This window comes from Ptychodera flava, chromosome 19, assembly GCF_041260155.1.
Source record: "Ptychodera flava strain L36383 chromosome 19, AS_Pfla_20210202, whole genome shotgun sequence".
In the NCBI taxonomy this organism is placed as follows: domain Eukaryota; kingdom Metazoa; phylum Hemichordata; class Enteropneusta; family Ptychoderidae; genus Ptychodera; species Ptychodera flava.
In genome coordinates, this window is record NC_091946.1 from 22,006,561 (window position 1) to 22,023,464 (window position 16,904).

The window sequence follows — 16,904 nt, forward strand, 5'->3', positions numbered from 1 at the left end:
GTGAAAATCCGCTTGAAATTCGGTGTAGCTAGAAGCTGAGCAGCCACGGCCGTTATCCTCCTAAGGCGGTGGAAATCGGGCTACTTTTTGGTACCCCCTTTCCTGCCTAGTCGACGGAACTACGTTTTGCTATCCCCTGTGCGTTTAGGGGTCATCCGAGGACAGGTTTTCTGACAAGGAACGCCTTTCCCCTCGAAATGGGTTCGCAGGGAGTTGATAGACAGGGAAAGGTGCAGAAACCTGTCCGCCAGTCCCCCACACCCGAGGGGGCTGGGGTTTTTTTTACCGCTTTTTAGCGGACTTGGCAGGATAGCATGGTGACGTTTTCTGGCGGAGTTGGACGTACTTGGCTGCCTGGCACTATAGAGATTGCTGCCGAACTTGACCAACTCGGCAATGCTAATCTAGAAGGCTACCTCTTGCAAACGACTTGGCAGATATGCCGATGGTGCGAGACGAAAGTCACTTATTCAGTTGTGCGTGACTGAAAATGAGAACGTATTTTTGACGGGACGGCTCGACTTGTTCCTCCCATGGAACGGATATGAACGACTCGGAAATACCATTACAAACTGGTGTCCGACGTACTAAGCTGGGCTTCAGCTCTGCAAGTTCAAGCCAGGCAACGTCCTTCACTGCCTTGGCCGTGCCATTCAATGGACGTAGCTTTGGATTTTTTATTTATTCCACCGTCCGAAGTATTGGCTCTGGTTTGCAGGCAAACGTATCCTCTTGCCGACGCATTGGTAACTACGTACGCTGTTTGCGTACAGAATTCAAAAGGGCACATGAGGTCAATATGCTACATGTACGGGGATACCGCCTGCATTTAGCAGGGACTGCTTTTGTTATGCAAACCAGCTAGCAGTACAATATGGCTGCCAGCATGTGGACACGTCGATGGCTAGAACAATGGAAGCATATTGCGTTGCACCCGTGCATCGCAAAAGTGAACTGAAGACTTGGGGGTAGTGACTGGTTATCACTGGTTAGCTGCAGCCCAAGCCATGTCGGTACAAACCCGTACCTGACTGAGGACCACTCGATTAAGTCAGTAATGAACGGTAACACTCGTAAGCCAACTCCCAACTGAGCTGGCAAAACTACGTAAAGCTGTGCTTCAATGGCTCAGCCATGTCGTTAATACAACGGCAAAAACGTAGTTTTTGTGCTACACTGCCAAGTCGTTGGAGGTACGTATTCAATTGACCCTACCCTGGGGAAACAGGACAGGTTTGACGGTGCTGCTGCACCCCTAGCACGACCCTCAGGGTCTCTGACTAACAGACGAGTGAGGTGATGTTTGTGCCTAGCGGACGTACGTAATACTGAAGGAGTTTATTTCCGAAAAAATAAACATGAAACGGCAATAAAATGACGCACTCCCAGGGGCAAACAAAGCCGGTGACCTCAATTTTTTTCTGCAGCAACCCTTGAGCTCCTTCCCCTGTCTACGGGCATGTAGAAATTATCGAAGTCTAACACGTATAAGTACGGCTAAAACTACCCTGAAAATGGGCGATTTCTGCCAAAATGCCTGGCAGGATAACATGCAGGAGAGCCAATCTTTTGCAGGCACATATTATGGGGCGGTTTTCTACTGACTTGGGAGAATAACGGACAAGGGCGCTCGGCAGGAAAAGGGTTAAACAAATGGGGGACTGTGTCATCAACGATGACTTGTTTAATAAAAAACGCTATTAAAGGACCAGTAGCTGTACCTGTATGAAATTTAAAATTCATCGATGCACGATACACTTTGATATTCAGGCTTGATCAAATGCATTTTCAGAATGCAGTGTTGCAGCCAGGATGCGCCCTTGCGACAGTGTCCTCAAAATCGAACCCGTTGCCTCACACACTCATATACTGCATGTCACCTCAGGTGCACTCATGAGTTGATTGTGTTTGGTGTAGTCTGCAAGTAATATCTGACACTGACAATGACCTTTGTTTTGCATGATTATTTTGAGGCTTATATTTTAATTCTTTCGGAATACAGATTAGAGTGATTAACATGCTGCACTTGATGTTACATGTATATTTTGCTTGTAGTCTGACTGAGCTAATTGGTGACAGATACAATAAACTAGCTGCTACAATTACTTGCCTGAAATTCAAACATAGTGAAGTGGTCCCGGTAGCGTGAATTTTGTTTTGTGAAACTAATTTGTTACAATATGAAATAAAATTTGATTAACAACTGATGCATGTTGTCCCGAAAATGTCCCCATTATAAACGTTAGGGGGTGAGTGTCCCCGGTTGAAAATTCCTGGCTGCAACACTGAGAATGTTTTATATGCATTCTGTATTGTACACTGAATGCCAGCTGAGAGTGAACATTGAAATTGATTTGACCAAAGCCAAAACCATTACGGCTGGCATAACACTTAAAAATCCTGCTGTTCCTATTCTATAGCTGTATTGAATGCTGACACTTGAGATGACAAGACCTGAGTATTTCACTGGCTGAACAAGACAACTTTGCCAGGGATCTCAAAGAATAACAAAACTAGCTCTTTCATTATATTACCGGTATTACAGGAACTTTACTTTCGCACCTCTGTACTTTCTGCATTGCACACAGGTTCAACCACGCAGTTGAACATGATGAAAAAACTACCAATGAGTGTTATTGGGTGTGTAAAATAATTGCACAGACTAGCCCATCGCCGTTTATAGATGTTGTTTTTGTATTTTGTACCTGTACAAAACATGTTTGAAAAACCCATACTTGAGTAACACTTTTAGTGTAAGATGAACTCCCTCCCAACAAACATAAAATGAGAAAGTCAAACAAATGTAAATCACACAGACTATTGCGTATTTTAAAACTTTCATCAAAGCATCCACAAGTCCTCCACGCTGTCAATAACAGCCTGTCCATCCAGTTTGTTCATCATGAAATATCCCTGAATCTGAGCGATGCTGACAGGTTTGTTGTGTGAAACTACTGCCTTGGCAAACATATGTGCATGAGATTCCGGGCAATCTGGATAGAATCTGGTGTACATTTGATAGAGTTGGTCTTCCGTGGCATAGCCAATCAGTTCTTTCATGTCCACACGGCCTGGTCTGATTAAAGCAGAGTCCAATCTGAATGGAATATGAAAAAGAAATTCAGATTTTAATGGAAAAGGGGTCAGTGAATTCAATGTTTCTGAAATATTGTAGTTTGATCTTGGGTAATAATATCAAAAGACCGATGCCAATCTTTGTGTCCCAGATGTCATCTATACATGCTATACTACCTCTGAAATAAAAGTAGATATTAAGAATGAGCCTTGGGGACAGATATTCAAACTTTAACAATATTTCCTTGGCCTACCACTTGTGAAGGCTCATTTTGAAGCTTATGGATTAAAGAAAGTTTACTCTGGCTCCCCCATACAGATAACACCGGGATGGTGGCCATTTTGAATTTCAAATACTGGTAAATATTGGGTAATTTGTTTTTCCAGTAAAAAAAAATTGCAAGGTGAACCCTTGTTCTTATTCTTGATTTTGAAAGAGAATAGTTGAAAGTTTGCTGTAGGAAAATTTATGCAAAAGTTTAAAGCCGCAATTTTCAATCCCAGGTTCTCGCATTAGTGGAGTTCTCCTCCCAGTCAAACACATGACCAGTACAATGTTTGATTTCTATTACATTAATTACACAAACTGATCTCAACCTTTTGTCACATTTTGCTAATCCTGCAAACAGAGTTTATACATGCGTTTGATTGACGGTCGGTTCAAATCGTCAACGGTCATTGATTCCCCACCACAACGGCTCGAATTTTCTAAAAAAATGTCTTCCAGTCGCGTTAGACTTTGAACATAACCACAGAGTTCGATCGGTAGCAACTTAGCGCTGACCGCTTGGCAGTCTGTCTGCGTTTTTGCGGCCGGGGAAAACTAAAAAGTGGCATTTTCTCGAACGTGTGCCCGTGTGTTGCCTGTTTGGTATCCACTTACACAATGAACGCCGCCATAGCTTCGCGTCCTTTTCAAGGGAGGCTCCGCCTTTAAGTCTTTCATTTTGAAGGCACGAAGTACCCAAGCGAGTTATATATTATAATACCATTTGGACAGAATTGTTTGAATCGGCTGATGTTGTCAGAGAAATGAATTTTCTCTCTGTCAGAGGATTGAAAAAAAATATTTCACAATTTCTTACCTTTCTAGATAGTTTGTTGTCATGAAGACAATTCTGGCCTCTGTAGATGCAACACCATCCAAGGCATTTAATAAACCACTAAATGTTAACCTTCCCATTCCTTGATACTTGGCTGAATGACAAAGAGACAAAATGGTTGAATTTCCATTCTACAAGAACAATAACATTGTAGTTTTGAGTATGTGCATGCAAATTTTATTTAATTTCATTTTTGATTTTGTAAAAAGTTTACTTTGGACAACACTGTCCTTCTATTTTTATAGAGATGTGTTACAAGAAAACTATTGTTCACTGGCCATAGCTCGTGAAAACATTTCTAATTATTTTATTCACTCCATCAAATTACAGGTGTAAAACTATTATACAGTATGAGATACCCATTACTAGCAACCTAGCAACCTCTTCTGGCTACACCCTGGTCTAAATCAAACTCACCACCCTGGATCATGAGTCCAGTAGCCTGTCATTACAGAACGTAACCTTACCATCTTGACTGACATCCCGACTGACAAATGCAGCATCTACGTCTTCAAGGAGGATGATACTTTGTTGAGGAGCCACACTCATGAGATGATTTAGTCTGTCATCAGACAAACTCTTGTCACTCAGATTCAGCACACATATACTGTACTCCAATGCACCAGCAAGGGCCATACTACATCATTAGTAAAGGCATAGAAAGAAGATTACTATAGCTGCTACCTTTGATATCTTCCATTTTTTTTGTAAATGAAGCTATATAAGGTAGTACATGCCTCGAAAGTAAAAGACTTAAAACTTTCGTTCAAACTTTCCTTGATGACACTTTCAATCATTCTCCTACCAAATCAACAATGAAAATCAGGGGTCACTGTCCAAAGTCCCTGAAGCTACTATAGACATGGATACAAAATTAAGTATTTCCTGACTGTATGAAATTATCTCACTAAGGTCATCCTAGGGACTTGTAAACCAAATAGTAAAGCTGTCTAACCAGCAGTTTTGAAAAAACAAGCAACTCAACAGTTGACAGAGCTCTGCTGTGTTATGTAGAGAATAACCTTTCATGACACATGTATTGATGAAGAAGGTGGATATCTTTGATAGCTCATTTCAGATGGCCTGACCAAAAACGGAAAAAAAATCCGTAAAAATTCAGATTTGCATATTTTAACAAATCTAAGTTGGATTATCCCTAGGGACCTGTATACCAAATAACAAAGCTGTCTGACCAGTGGTTATGAAGAAGATTTTTTACTACAAACGCCTTTTTTTGGCGCTAATTTGCATACATACACACATACATATATACATACATACAGACTGACGGTGCACGCCGGATGGATACCCATCCCAATAGCTTCTATAGACTATATTAGTCTATAGTCTATAGTAGCTAATAAACGAGAGTTGATAACATTCTAATGAAAGTAAACAAGACTTGCTTAAATCAAGATTTACGTCAAAAAAAATAAAAAACAGCATATCTGTCAGGTTATAAAGAATCTTAAGCTGGTTACCTTTATCAGTATTTCATCCTATTAACCAAGCACATTTTAACTTTCAAATGAACATTGCAGGTAAGTTCTGTTGAATAAGTTGAGACTGTACATACTCAGAGAAAGCACACTGAAGAGATAAGTGTTTGAAACTTAAGAAGTTCAAGGTCATCAAAAGCATTATAAGGAATCATGTAACTTTCATTGCACTGTTTTCACAGATTGCATAATTGCTATAAATAGCACATGAGGAATCTTACAGCCCAGCTTTACCATAAAAACCCTATCACTTTGACCACTCTTTTAATTGACCACTCTATTTTTTCCTCAAAAAGTAATTTTATTTTATCCTTACCAAGTCAACCATAAATGGAATTAGAACTTTCTCTATCTCTATTGACTATGTTGAGCAATTTCTTTTAGATAACATACAGGGCACAATAAATGACAGTTCAGAATATGTCAAAGTTGGGATTCAGGAAAGTTGCCTTTACATGTTTCAATCCTCCAAGATGGTAAGCATTTCACTATGAACTGTCAAAAAAGTTGAACTTTCTGATAATTCTACACTAAAATTATTTGGCTTTGATGATTTCCTAATTAATTCAATTATTTAAAATCATATTGATTATTTTTTCTGGGTGAATTGATAGGGTTTATACAGTACAAGAATTACATACAATGTAAATCAAATTTTGACCAAAAATGACCAAAAAATTCCTTAAAATACACATTTGCATATTTCATCACAATTTGAACAAATCTAAGTTGGGTTACCCCTAGGGACCTGTATACCGAATAACAAAGCTGTCTGACAAGCGGTTATGAAGAAGAAGATTTTTTACCAAAAACGCCTTTTTTGGCATTAATTTGCCTATTTTCAACAATATCAAAAAATAAAAAAAAACAGTTTCTCAAAATCATATTTTTCATCTACACAACAAATATCAAATCAGTAAGTACTGCGGTTCTCAAGATATTTGAGTGGACGGACGCCTCACAAACGGACATACATACATACATACATACATACATACATACATACATACATACATACAGACTGACGACGGACGCCGGACGGATACCCATCCCAATAGCTTCTATAGACTATAGTCTATAGTAGCTAAAAATCAGGGGTCACAATGCAAAGTTTGGTACTGGGCAAACAAATTAACAAACATTTACTGATATTTGAAATTCAAAATGGCCGCCTTTGTATGTTATCTCTATGAATAAAAATAAAATTTTCCATTTTTGAAAAAACTCAAAATGATGAAAAGTTTCCTTACTCCAAAAGCTTTACTGGTAAAATGTGCCCCCAGAAGTGGTAGAATACAACAGAATTGTAAAAGTTTAAGTGGCCAAATATCTGTCCCCAAGGCATGTTCCACCTTAATTACAAAAGCATGATTACTTTCAAAATTGCGTACAATTAAGATAAGCATCAGTACGTTGCCAAAGTGATTAACATCCAAACTTAGCATCACTCTTTGAACATAGTGTCAGGCTGATTACTTGATGTTTCAACAATATGAATACAGGATACACCACGATTACTGAAAGATCATACATCGGATGTAAATTTCATCAGAAGTGTTGATATAACTTCTGGACAGATGTCACTTGAATGTAAAGGAGATCACATGCAAAGATAGTCTTGGGGATCATTAGAACAGGACATGTTGTTGTTTTCTGGCATCACAGCTACTGGTACTTTTTGATGAAAACTAATATTTGCAAAATATGACCTAAAGCTTAAACTGGCATTTGTTTAATCTCCTACATGGACTATTTGTTATTTACAGGGCTCAAAATTAATTTTTTCCCCCGGTAGTCCACTTGGGCTACCTTTCTCTGAAGTTGGTAGCCCAGTGACAATGGCTGGTAGCCCATGCATTTTGTAGTTTTGAGATATTTTATTTCCTGAACCAGGCAAGAAAAGACCTATTTTTCAAGATTCTGCCCATGATGTGAATTTTCTTGTGATTTGATGTGTATACTTTCACACCTTTAATACTCTGAGGAAACCGGTAATACAGTAAATATTGACAGCACTGACTCTCAAAAGTACGGTGACCTGTTGACAAGTTTCACATAGTCAGAGCAGAGTTGTATGAAAATTGTGACAGTCACTATGACACAAATTTTCTGTCAGCCGCCTCATGAAAATACTGTAGCATACCAGGGCTAAAATAGAGCATGGGCTTTCTGTACTGTGCAGGGGAAGAGACAATAATTTCAGTGTAACTGTGATTGATACAATATGATCTAAATGTTGTGAAAATGCATTTTCATTGGCCATCATTTCCTGTGCCTGTCATCCAAGTAAATCAGTTCAGATGTTGAAACTTTGTTGCAAAATTCCACTGCACTGTAATTTGCATAACAAAGTCATAGTCTAGCCTTTCTGTATCCAGCTAGGTTTCACTGCATTCAGGTTGCATAAAAGTGACAGACATCGCAGGCCAAGTACTGACTGAATGTCATGTCCCAGGCTTTGATAGTCGTGTTGGCTACCTTTTCATGGATTTTGGTAGCCCCAGGGAAAAGTTAAGTCTGTGGACAAGGGACTACCGCTAATTTTGAGCCCTGTTATACATCTGAACTAATTCAAGTTTATTTATATCATATTTTTTTTTCCTCAAAAAGTAACAGATTTACTAAATTTTCATCAAACAATGCATACACACTTCTAAGCACTCTACTGTACAAAATGACTCTGTACTAAAGAGAACAGATCATACTATCGGAAGCATGTACATGTAGATGGGTGCCACATTCATGGATCAAAGGTATTTATTATCTTCACCAAGGAGCCAGTTATTTTATTCATTTTAAAGGGACTAGCTGGGCTCATTCTATCTGTGGCTGCATGACTTTCTTGTTGATAAACGTTGCCTCTTCCAAGAAATGGGTGATGAATGTCTACAAATGTGGAGCAAATTCAGCATTTGATGCATGTTCATAGTTTGCCAGTTTTGAAGCTTTCCAATCACTGCAAGACTTTGCAAAATAAACTTTGGTTGCCTCCCTTTATTTAAATGAAGCTGCTTTGGCTACGGATACCAGTTTAAGTACAGCCGCCATTTTACTTTGTAAAATTTTGGATATGCACAAGGGATATTGGGATATGTTGTGCATAGAAACAGACCCATAGCATATGTCCCATACATGCACTCGCAGACAAGATGACCCCCCACCCCTCACTTTAACATTTTTGAGAAAACTTGTAAATTTTATGTAAACAGTTTCTCAAGTACCAAAATTTCCACAATCGCCCATTTTTTATGCTTTAAATTGAAAGAGCGATGTTTAATGTTTCCTTGAAGAAAGTTTCAACAGTCAAAAATATGTATGGACAACCTTAAAACATGTCAAATACTAAAGAGGAGACACACATGTAAGGGTGTGTGGCTCCAAGTATTGTACAGACTTACATGTAGCTGCTTTTTCCACAACCTGGTGGACCATACAACAAGTATCCTCTTCTGTATGGAATTCCTATCAAAATAAAAAAGAGAAATATTGCATGTCCTGCGTTAGTACATGAATGGAATCATAAAATTATCATGGGTGTTCAACCACAATCTTCCTGAAAAACGACTTGCATAAAGAATGATTTAATAACTTTTGCTACAGATAACAATTTCCAATTATCTTGCTTTCATTTTCTTTATTCTTGCACCCTTTCACAAAGTCAAACTGGTGCACAGCTAATGTCTGCTTTCGAAAAATTGATTCTAGGGGAAGACATACGGTACATGTATTAGGATTACAGAATGAAGCTATGCAGGTGGCAAGAATGAATTATGGATACAAACACATCTTTTACAGACAACATCCACTGTTGTCCATACTGTCTTTGATGAATTAAAATAAAAAAATTACATCTGATGTATGATCTTTCAGTAATCATGGTGTATCCTGTGTTCATATTGTTGAAACAAAATAAAAAAAATGTTTTGTAAAAAGTCTGCTTGAGATGTAACATTTAAAAAGCAGAATTTGAAAGCAACATACTATTGAATGAGCTTTTATGTTTAGTAGTGCTCCAGAGGTTCTAATTGTACTACAGAAAATAGTAACCACTTCCGCATGGAGGTTTACAACATAACATGTGAAGCAAGTGAACAGACCTTGAATTCTCAAAACCTTAAATAGTTTTTTGTCTTGTCTGTTTGTTCATGAAACTAGCGAAACTCATGCATTTTTTCATCTTTTTAGGAATTTATGGTATGAAATTCCTGTACGTGTTTTATCTGTACAAATCAATCATGTTGAAAATATGGTCAACAGAATTAAACTTTTATGACTCACATACGGGGCAAAATCATATATAAGGTACCTAGAATTAGATTTAGATACATCATTCAAGAGGTGGAAGTTTAGTACATGACAAAGTGATAAGATGGGATAGAGCAAAAAGCAAACTTAGTCATATACAAACCTCTATCACTGTACCACTTTGGATCATTGATAAAACCCTTGACGTCTGCATGAATTCTATCCGATATTCCTGTGTCTAATATCACTGAACTAAGGGGCCTCTTTTTTCTGGGATAGCCAAACTGTCTCCACTCAGCTCCCATGGGTGTGTACATGATTGTTTTGCCTTCCTGTCTTTGAAGAGCCATCACCTTAGCTGAAAGAAAAGTTTTGTGAAATAAAGAAACAGAATTAAGGCCGCACTTTTCAATCCCAGGTTCTCGCATTAGTGGAGTTCTCCTCCCAGTCAAACGCTTGGCCAGTATGATGTTTGATTTCTATATCATTAATTACACAAACTGATCTCAACCTTTTGGCATCTTTTGCTAATCCTGCAAACAGAGAATATGCAAGCTTTTGATTGACAGTCGATTCAAATCGCCAATGGTCATTGATCCCCACCACACAACGCTTGAATTTCCTAAAAAATTGTCTTCCAGTAGCGTTAGACTTTGAATATAACCACAGAGTTCGATCGGCAGCAACTTCGCGCTGACCGCTTGGCAGTCTGTCTGTGTTTTTGCGGCCGGGGAAAACTAAAAAGTTGCATTTTCTGGAGCGTGTGCCTGCGTGTTGCCTGTTTGGTGTCCACTTACACGATGAACGCCGCCATAATTTGGCGTCCTTTTAAAGGGAGGCTCCGCCTTAAGACTTGACGATTTTTTGCAATGCAGTTTCACAGTCTTTAAAAACTGCTTGGCAGTAATACAACAAAAATCTTAAAATATCTGACTGATGTTATCTTCTCTAACTAAGGAATGATTTTGAAAACATAAATTGAATAAATGTTTAGAGAAGCACTTGTGGGTGGGTCTGTTCCTTCATAATGAACGATGGAAACTGAAGATTTAATAGTCAATAAACTACAAGTACACTGGAAAATACTACATCATGAGGTATTAGGAGATGACACATCAGATACAATGAACTGTGATTGCATTTCATGACAAATGCAATTTTTGTAGCCATCGAAGCACACGTTAAATTATGAAAATTAACTGGTTTGGATAGCACAGATGTCCAGCTATGATGAATTATTGAAACACAGAGAAACATGCAATGGTTGCAATGTATATAAGAAGACAAATATTATTCAAAGCATGAAAACATCCTGCTTATGGAGGTTGGTTTTAGACTAGGTAGATTTCCCTGATAGTCACCAGCAAAAGAGTATATATTCAAAGCAAAGACAAGAGTATTCCTGGTATACAGAGGTTGATTCAATGATCAACAATGGTATTATTCATTTGCTTTGAGTTTTGTTTTGTTTAGATGACCAACATAGGAAGATTGACAGAAATGAATGTAACGAGAGAGTAGAGGACAGCAATTACAGTTGCATCATAAACCTTCAAGTTTTTCTCAACGGTCTGTGATTGCGCACTGTATGCAAGTAATTATGTGGCATATGCACAAAGGTACCAGCGCATATATGTAAATGTTGTGTTTGTGAAATGTCTTACCCTGATCAAGTATTTCAAAGAAAATCTCTCTCCTTCTTCCAACAGTTGTCAGCTGGACAGTCTCAAAAGGTGCAGCATGTTGGAAGTCTACCATCTGCTTTTCTCTGTTTCTTTCAACTTTGATAAAATAATTCTTGTACCTGGGCAGAATATGAATTAAATGTTTGATACATAAGGTTTAATTCTTTGGCTCAACAGGGTAGTTACTACATAATATCCCAATGTAGAGTCAAGTAGCTGAAAATGATTGTTTCAATTTTTACCAGCAATATTACCCCACAATGAAATAATTCTACAAATGTGTGAAAAACAGACTTCTCAAAATCTGATTCACAACAGCTTTGAAAACTGCCCTTAAATAATGTGACTTATGATATAATGTCTAATGAATTCACTTCAATCTGTGGGTATATTTCACCATACCAGTAATTTGGGGTTTACATCAGAGGCCCTGAGACAGTCTTGCTTTACACTCTCAGGAAATCTGACTCAGAGCACTCTGATTTTAGAGCCTTAGAGGGCTCTGAGATCCACACTCTGAGATCTGAGGCCATTAAAAGTCATCTCTACCCCTGGCAAACATGTACTGAACTACATGTAGACTCACTCCGCCAGACTGAACTAGGCATAAAATCAAGAACAGCAGAGGGCTACACTGTGTATTGCTGTGAGAGTGTCTAAAGTTACCCTGAGAACAATTTAAAATTACAGGCATTTTGAAAAATATTTGCAAATTATACTTTTGCTGTATTTCTTACCAGCTTTAACTGATCAGTTACAATTGGTTATTTCATAGACAGTAGAGGGTCTTCCCCATCAACTGTCTATGGTTATTTACATGATCTGATCTAGTTCACTATCAAAATTGTTCCAAAGTTCTGATTGTGCTTTTAGCACTCTTTCCTCACAGTCGCTTGTGGTTCAATACACAGTGAGAGTGCCTCTGAGCAATAGAACCTACATGTACTTTTCTAGTGCAAACAGCGGTCCTCACCCTGCATCGAACGACAAGCGACAGTGTGTTTACTTTGGAAATTACAAATTGTAAGAAACATTTCAAACTCTGCATACTGAACCATTTTCCCATAATATTATAAGACACAAATTGGTTCTGATGACACTGCAAGTTAAAATTTACAAACTTTATCAACCGCAAAGTTTTTTGGATGTTATTTGGGAAATGTTCTTAGAATGCTGTGCGGAAAATATTTCAATCAAATCTCTCATCTTTCAACAGTGGTTGACTTAATCTATTTTAATTCATTCTAATTTCTATGGTATCAATACAATGCAATAGAGACGTTTGATCACGGATAATTTACCATCACATGATGGATAACTATCGTCATCATTATCATAATCATCATTGGAATTTTCTTGACAGCTCTTTGATACTTGCCAGAAAAAATGAGTACCCGGGCTTGGAACAAAATCGAATTCTGTCTTGATACTCCCGCCCTCTGTTTGTTGGAATGTTGTTTCCACACTTAAATGCTGTGTCTTGTTTGCATGCGATGATATCCACTGTAGTAACCATTGGTAACTTTTATCTTTGCTCGGAATTTCCAACGTCATCATATAATGTCTCCGAAAGGCAACCATTCCAAACTGGCTGCCTTTCCGGGCGACAGCTAGAGCAGCTCCGACTCCGACCAAGCCAAAACCGGCTCCAAAGTAAGGGTTGTCTTTAAGCGACGAAATATAGTCAATCAGTGGCATGTCTATTTCTGTAGCCTTCTCTGAGGCAAAGTCTGAACGAGTTTACACATACGAAGCCGATTAAAGTTTCGTTTCCCGAACAATTAATTCAGGATTTACATAAACTTACTGCGGGAGTTGTATTTGTATCTGATAGTAAGTACGACTGATATATAATCCCATCTCTTACGACAAGGACTGCCTATTTATCAGAAGTCGTGGCCCATCGTAGTATCATTAAACTCGACAAAGCGGAAAAGCGTGGATTGAAAGCGTGCGCTCGCAATGGAGGCGGCCATTTTGAAGAGCACAGGGTATGAGGTCATAGGTCAAATTACAACTGTATTAACAATAATATCCATAATTTCATTATTTTTGTAACATTAAAAATGACGTTTCAAATTTTGAGACTAATACTTTAATTTCAGATCTTTTTGGATTAAGAGCTTAATTTCTGTATTCGACTGGTGCGACGTACGACCCTTATCAATATTCGGCAATCTTCGGCAATCTCAGACACTTTCCCCCGAACGCGCCGAGCAGCGTTCCGAACGTGGGTTGGGTCACACACAAAACTTCGACAGCTCAATAATAACGGCGAGCCTTGACACTGTGATGCCAATGCTGTTTGCATAGTAGAAGAGCCGATATATACTATTCCAGTTACCGTCGATGACAGAAACAGAAAGTGAGAAAAATGAGTGAGTATAAAATCTTTCCTGACATAGTCGATGAGAACGTAGACTAACCCAACCACGACTGGAGTGCCAGTGTTGGCAGTGTTTGTCAACAGTATACACTCAGTCTGCCGCAGTGCTTGTCAAAAGGCATGTACATCCCTTCACTGGACCCTAAAGCGGACGTCGCTCACATAAATATTTTGTAAAACAAATATCATACTTTAATACAGAGTCTCATATCCTATAACGCTCTATACATGCCGTTTGAAGAACTGAACACTATGCTTGTTTTTCATTAACTGTTCACGTCACTGCACTGGCTGTCGCGGTCGATATGTTGTACACACCATCGGCCCGGACCCATCAAAAAATACATGTCAGGTGAACAAGAGGCCTTGATCATGTAAATCAGATCCGCTGTCGCAAACTGACTTCGATGTAGGCACCAAAAATACACATGTTGCATAATTTATGGGTCTCTTTTATAGACTTGTAATGTATGGTCAGAGCATTCACCATTGAACCTTCACAACTTGTTGAGCTTGGCTCGTTCGTTGAGGGAGCCTACTTTATCGAGCAGACGGTGAACTGGTCACCGTCCAGAGAAGTCGTCAGCCATCTACCAGACAATCACCCTCTTGTTTGTTCAACCAACTCACATTCACAAGTGCCCGTGTCATGCCCTTTCCGTCTCTATTTGTACATGCCCATCTTTTAGAAACGAGCTGCGTGGATTAAATTTGCAGATAATGACAGTAGTTGCTTATGACACAGTTTGACTGTATTATTTATTTATTTATTTATTTTTCATTTATTTATTTATTTATTTATTTTTATCAATCTACAATACATGCCTTTATCTAGCTGTCTGTCCAAGTATCTACCACTATCTATGATTTATCTGGATATCTCTTCATCAATCCATCCATCAACTCTATCTATCTACATATTATCTATCAGGTTATCTATGTATCTATCTTTCTATCTCATATTCAGCAAAACAATAGATATAACACAATTATCAAAGTTAGCAGTGGCGATGGTTTGCTGAGTGTTCATGGGTTTCCTTCTGTTTCTACTTTCTGTTTGTTTTGCACATTGTTTTGCTAAGTTTTTCAGAGTTGTCATGCCTCAAAATAGCATGCATGTATCGTATTTAACACTTGTGTCATTAATATGTCAGGGTTGTTTTCCTGCTAGCCAATGACAAATCCCAGTTTCTACTCTTGTATCAAACTTTCAAAGCAAATAAAATACACAGGGACACTATCAGGGCAATGTTTGCATCCTAATATTTTCAAATATTCAATATGTGAACTGAATATTCAAAATGGCGATACCGGTATTTTTGAGCTTGCTCTAAAAGCAACAGAAATTTGTGAGGTCTCTCCGTTGTTACTAAAGTTAGTCTGGAATCTCTCTGGTTTGTTTGGGCCATTTTGGATGGCAAAGCCCCCACAAAAAGAGGTTTCAGACAAACAGTCAGTTTTTGCTATGCTGCATATGAATTATGATGTAGCAAACACTGATTGTGACTCCAGAATCTGTGCCATATGTTCAACATGTTGGTATTATTAAGGTAATATGCACTATGAGTGATGACTTAAACTTTTGCTCAAACTTTCTCCAGTGAAACTTTCAACCAGTCTCTTACCATATTGAGAATTAAAATCAGAAACATTTACCGATATTTGAAATTAAGAATGGCCAACCACCCCTTTGCTAGCTCATGGGGAAAAAATACAATTTCTGATTTTTTGGAAAACTAAATCAGTGAAAATGTTTCTCACTCTAAAAGCTTTAAAATGAGCCCCCACAAGTAGTAGATCAGAATAATATTGTAAAAGTTTGCAATTGAGGGTCTGAATACTGTCCCTCACTTAATACCAAGAAAAACTATGTTTGTTAAGGTTACGGGAATATAGGTGAGGAACCTGGGTACCATATCTGTCGTCCACCGATATCATAATTGTCTTGGTATTCTAAGAGGAATCCCAGTAACATGCCAGGGAACCCAGATACCAGCTAAAGGAAATTTCACTGTTGTAGGTACTGCTACTCCGTATCACTCTCTCCTTTTTTGAAGGGCTAACTTTATTATGAACAATGGCATCAAGCCAGACTAATGTACAAAATGATTGATAGCAGATCGGAGTTTTATTTAGCTTTATAAGCTGTGTATTTTTTCTGAATTATAGGTTACTTTGAAAACATTCCCCGTCACTATAGTTACAAAAACATTTGATACACAGTAATCATACTGGACTAAGTTCCTATTTTCTGTTACAGTGGTACATGTATCTACACTCACCAGTTTCACGTAACTCTTTGACTGCTTTCTCAATCTACATTCTTTTTCAACCTTTCATTTTCGTGACTGAAAACAAGCTCAAACATGCACAGACCATTCAAATGTGAGTTTGTTGTATCCAGAATTAATAGTTCTCGGTAAGGGTAATAGTGAAAGACTATAATGTCTGCAGTGCACCATTGAGTTATGTCAAAAATGCATAAATATGGAAACGTACACGCTAACAAAAATGTCTCAGAAGTATGTAATATCAGAGTAAGTACTGGATATTCCAGAGTCCTTGTGGGTGTTGTTTCTGGGAAGAATGTTGATTTCATTTTGAGGAAGAAACTACAGAAAAATGTTTGCTGTCATGTAGTGTTCCAAAATCAAACTGAGCATGGGCAATCTCCATGAGGTGGGTTTATATGATCCTATGACCTATAGCAAATTTTTGGTAGCACATGACAATGCCTATACAATGTTGTTTGACATCCATAACAACTGAGAATTTCTAATATATGTTTGTTGAGGATAATATGTTTGAATGCAAAAATGCACTTTATACTCAAAGTTTTATTTTTTTAGGATGTGGAATAATGAAAATTCTCTGGATGTTGCTGCCTTAAGTCTGTGTTTATTTTTAAACA

At 38.1% G+C, this 16,904-nt stretch overlaps 2 protein-coding genes across 2 annotated transcripts in view; one reads left to right on the forward strand and one right to left on the reverse strand.

Moving 5' to 3' along the window:
- Positions 1–2,670: 2,670 nt before the first annotated feature.
- Positions 2,671–13,816, reverse strand: LOC139118907 (mitochondrial chaperone BCS1-like). The gene is made up of 7 exons (XM_070682473.1): positions 12,986–13,816; positions 11,587–11,726; positions 10,086–10,280; positions 9,076–9,139; positions 4,646–4,815; positions 4,161–4,272; positions 2,671–3,097 (listed from the first exon to the last, which is right to left on the reverse strand). Exons 1-7 carry the CDS (start codon positions 13,303–13,305, stop codon positions 2,842–2,844), a joined length of 1,257 nt encoding a protein of 418 aa, XP_070538574.1. The 5' UTR covers positions 13,306–13,816; the 3' UTR covers positions 2,671–2,841.
- A 24-nt stretch (positions 13,817–13,840) lies between these two features.
- Positions 13,841–16,904, forward strand: part of LOC139118906 (calpain-5-like) — a 39,590-nt gene continuing 36,526 nt past the window's right edge. The window contains exon 1 of the mRNA XM_070682472.1: positions 13,841–13,985. Within this exon, the coding sequence (XP_070538573.1) occupies positions 13,982–13,985 (4 nt within the window). The 5' untranslated portion in view covers positions 13,841–13,981. The remainder of the gene's footprint in view (positions 13,986–16,904) is intronic.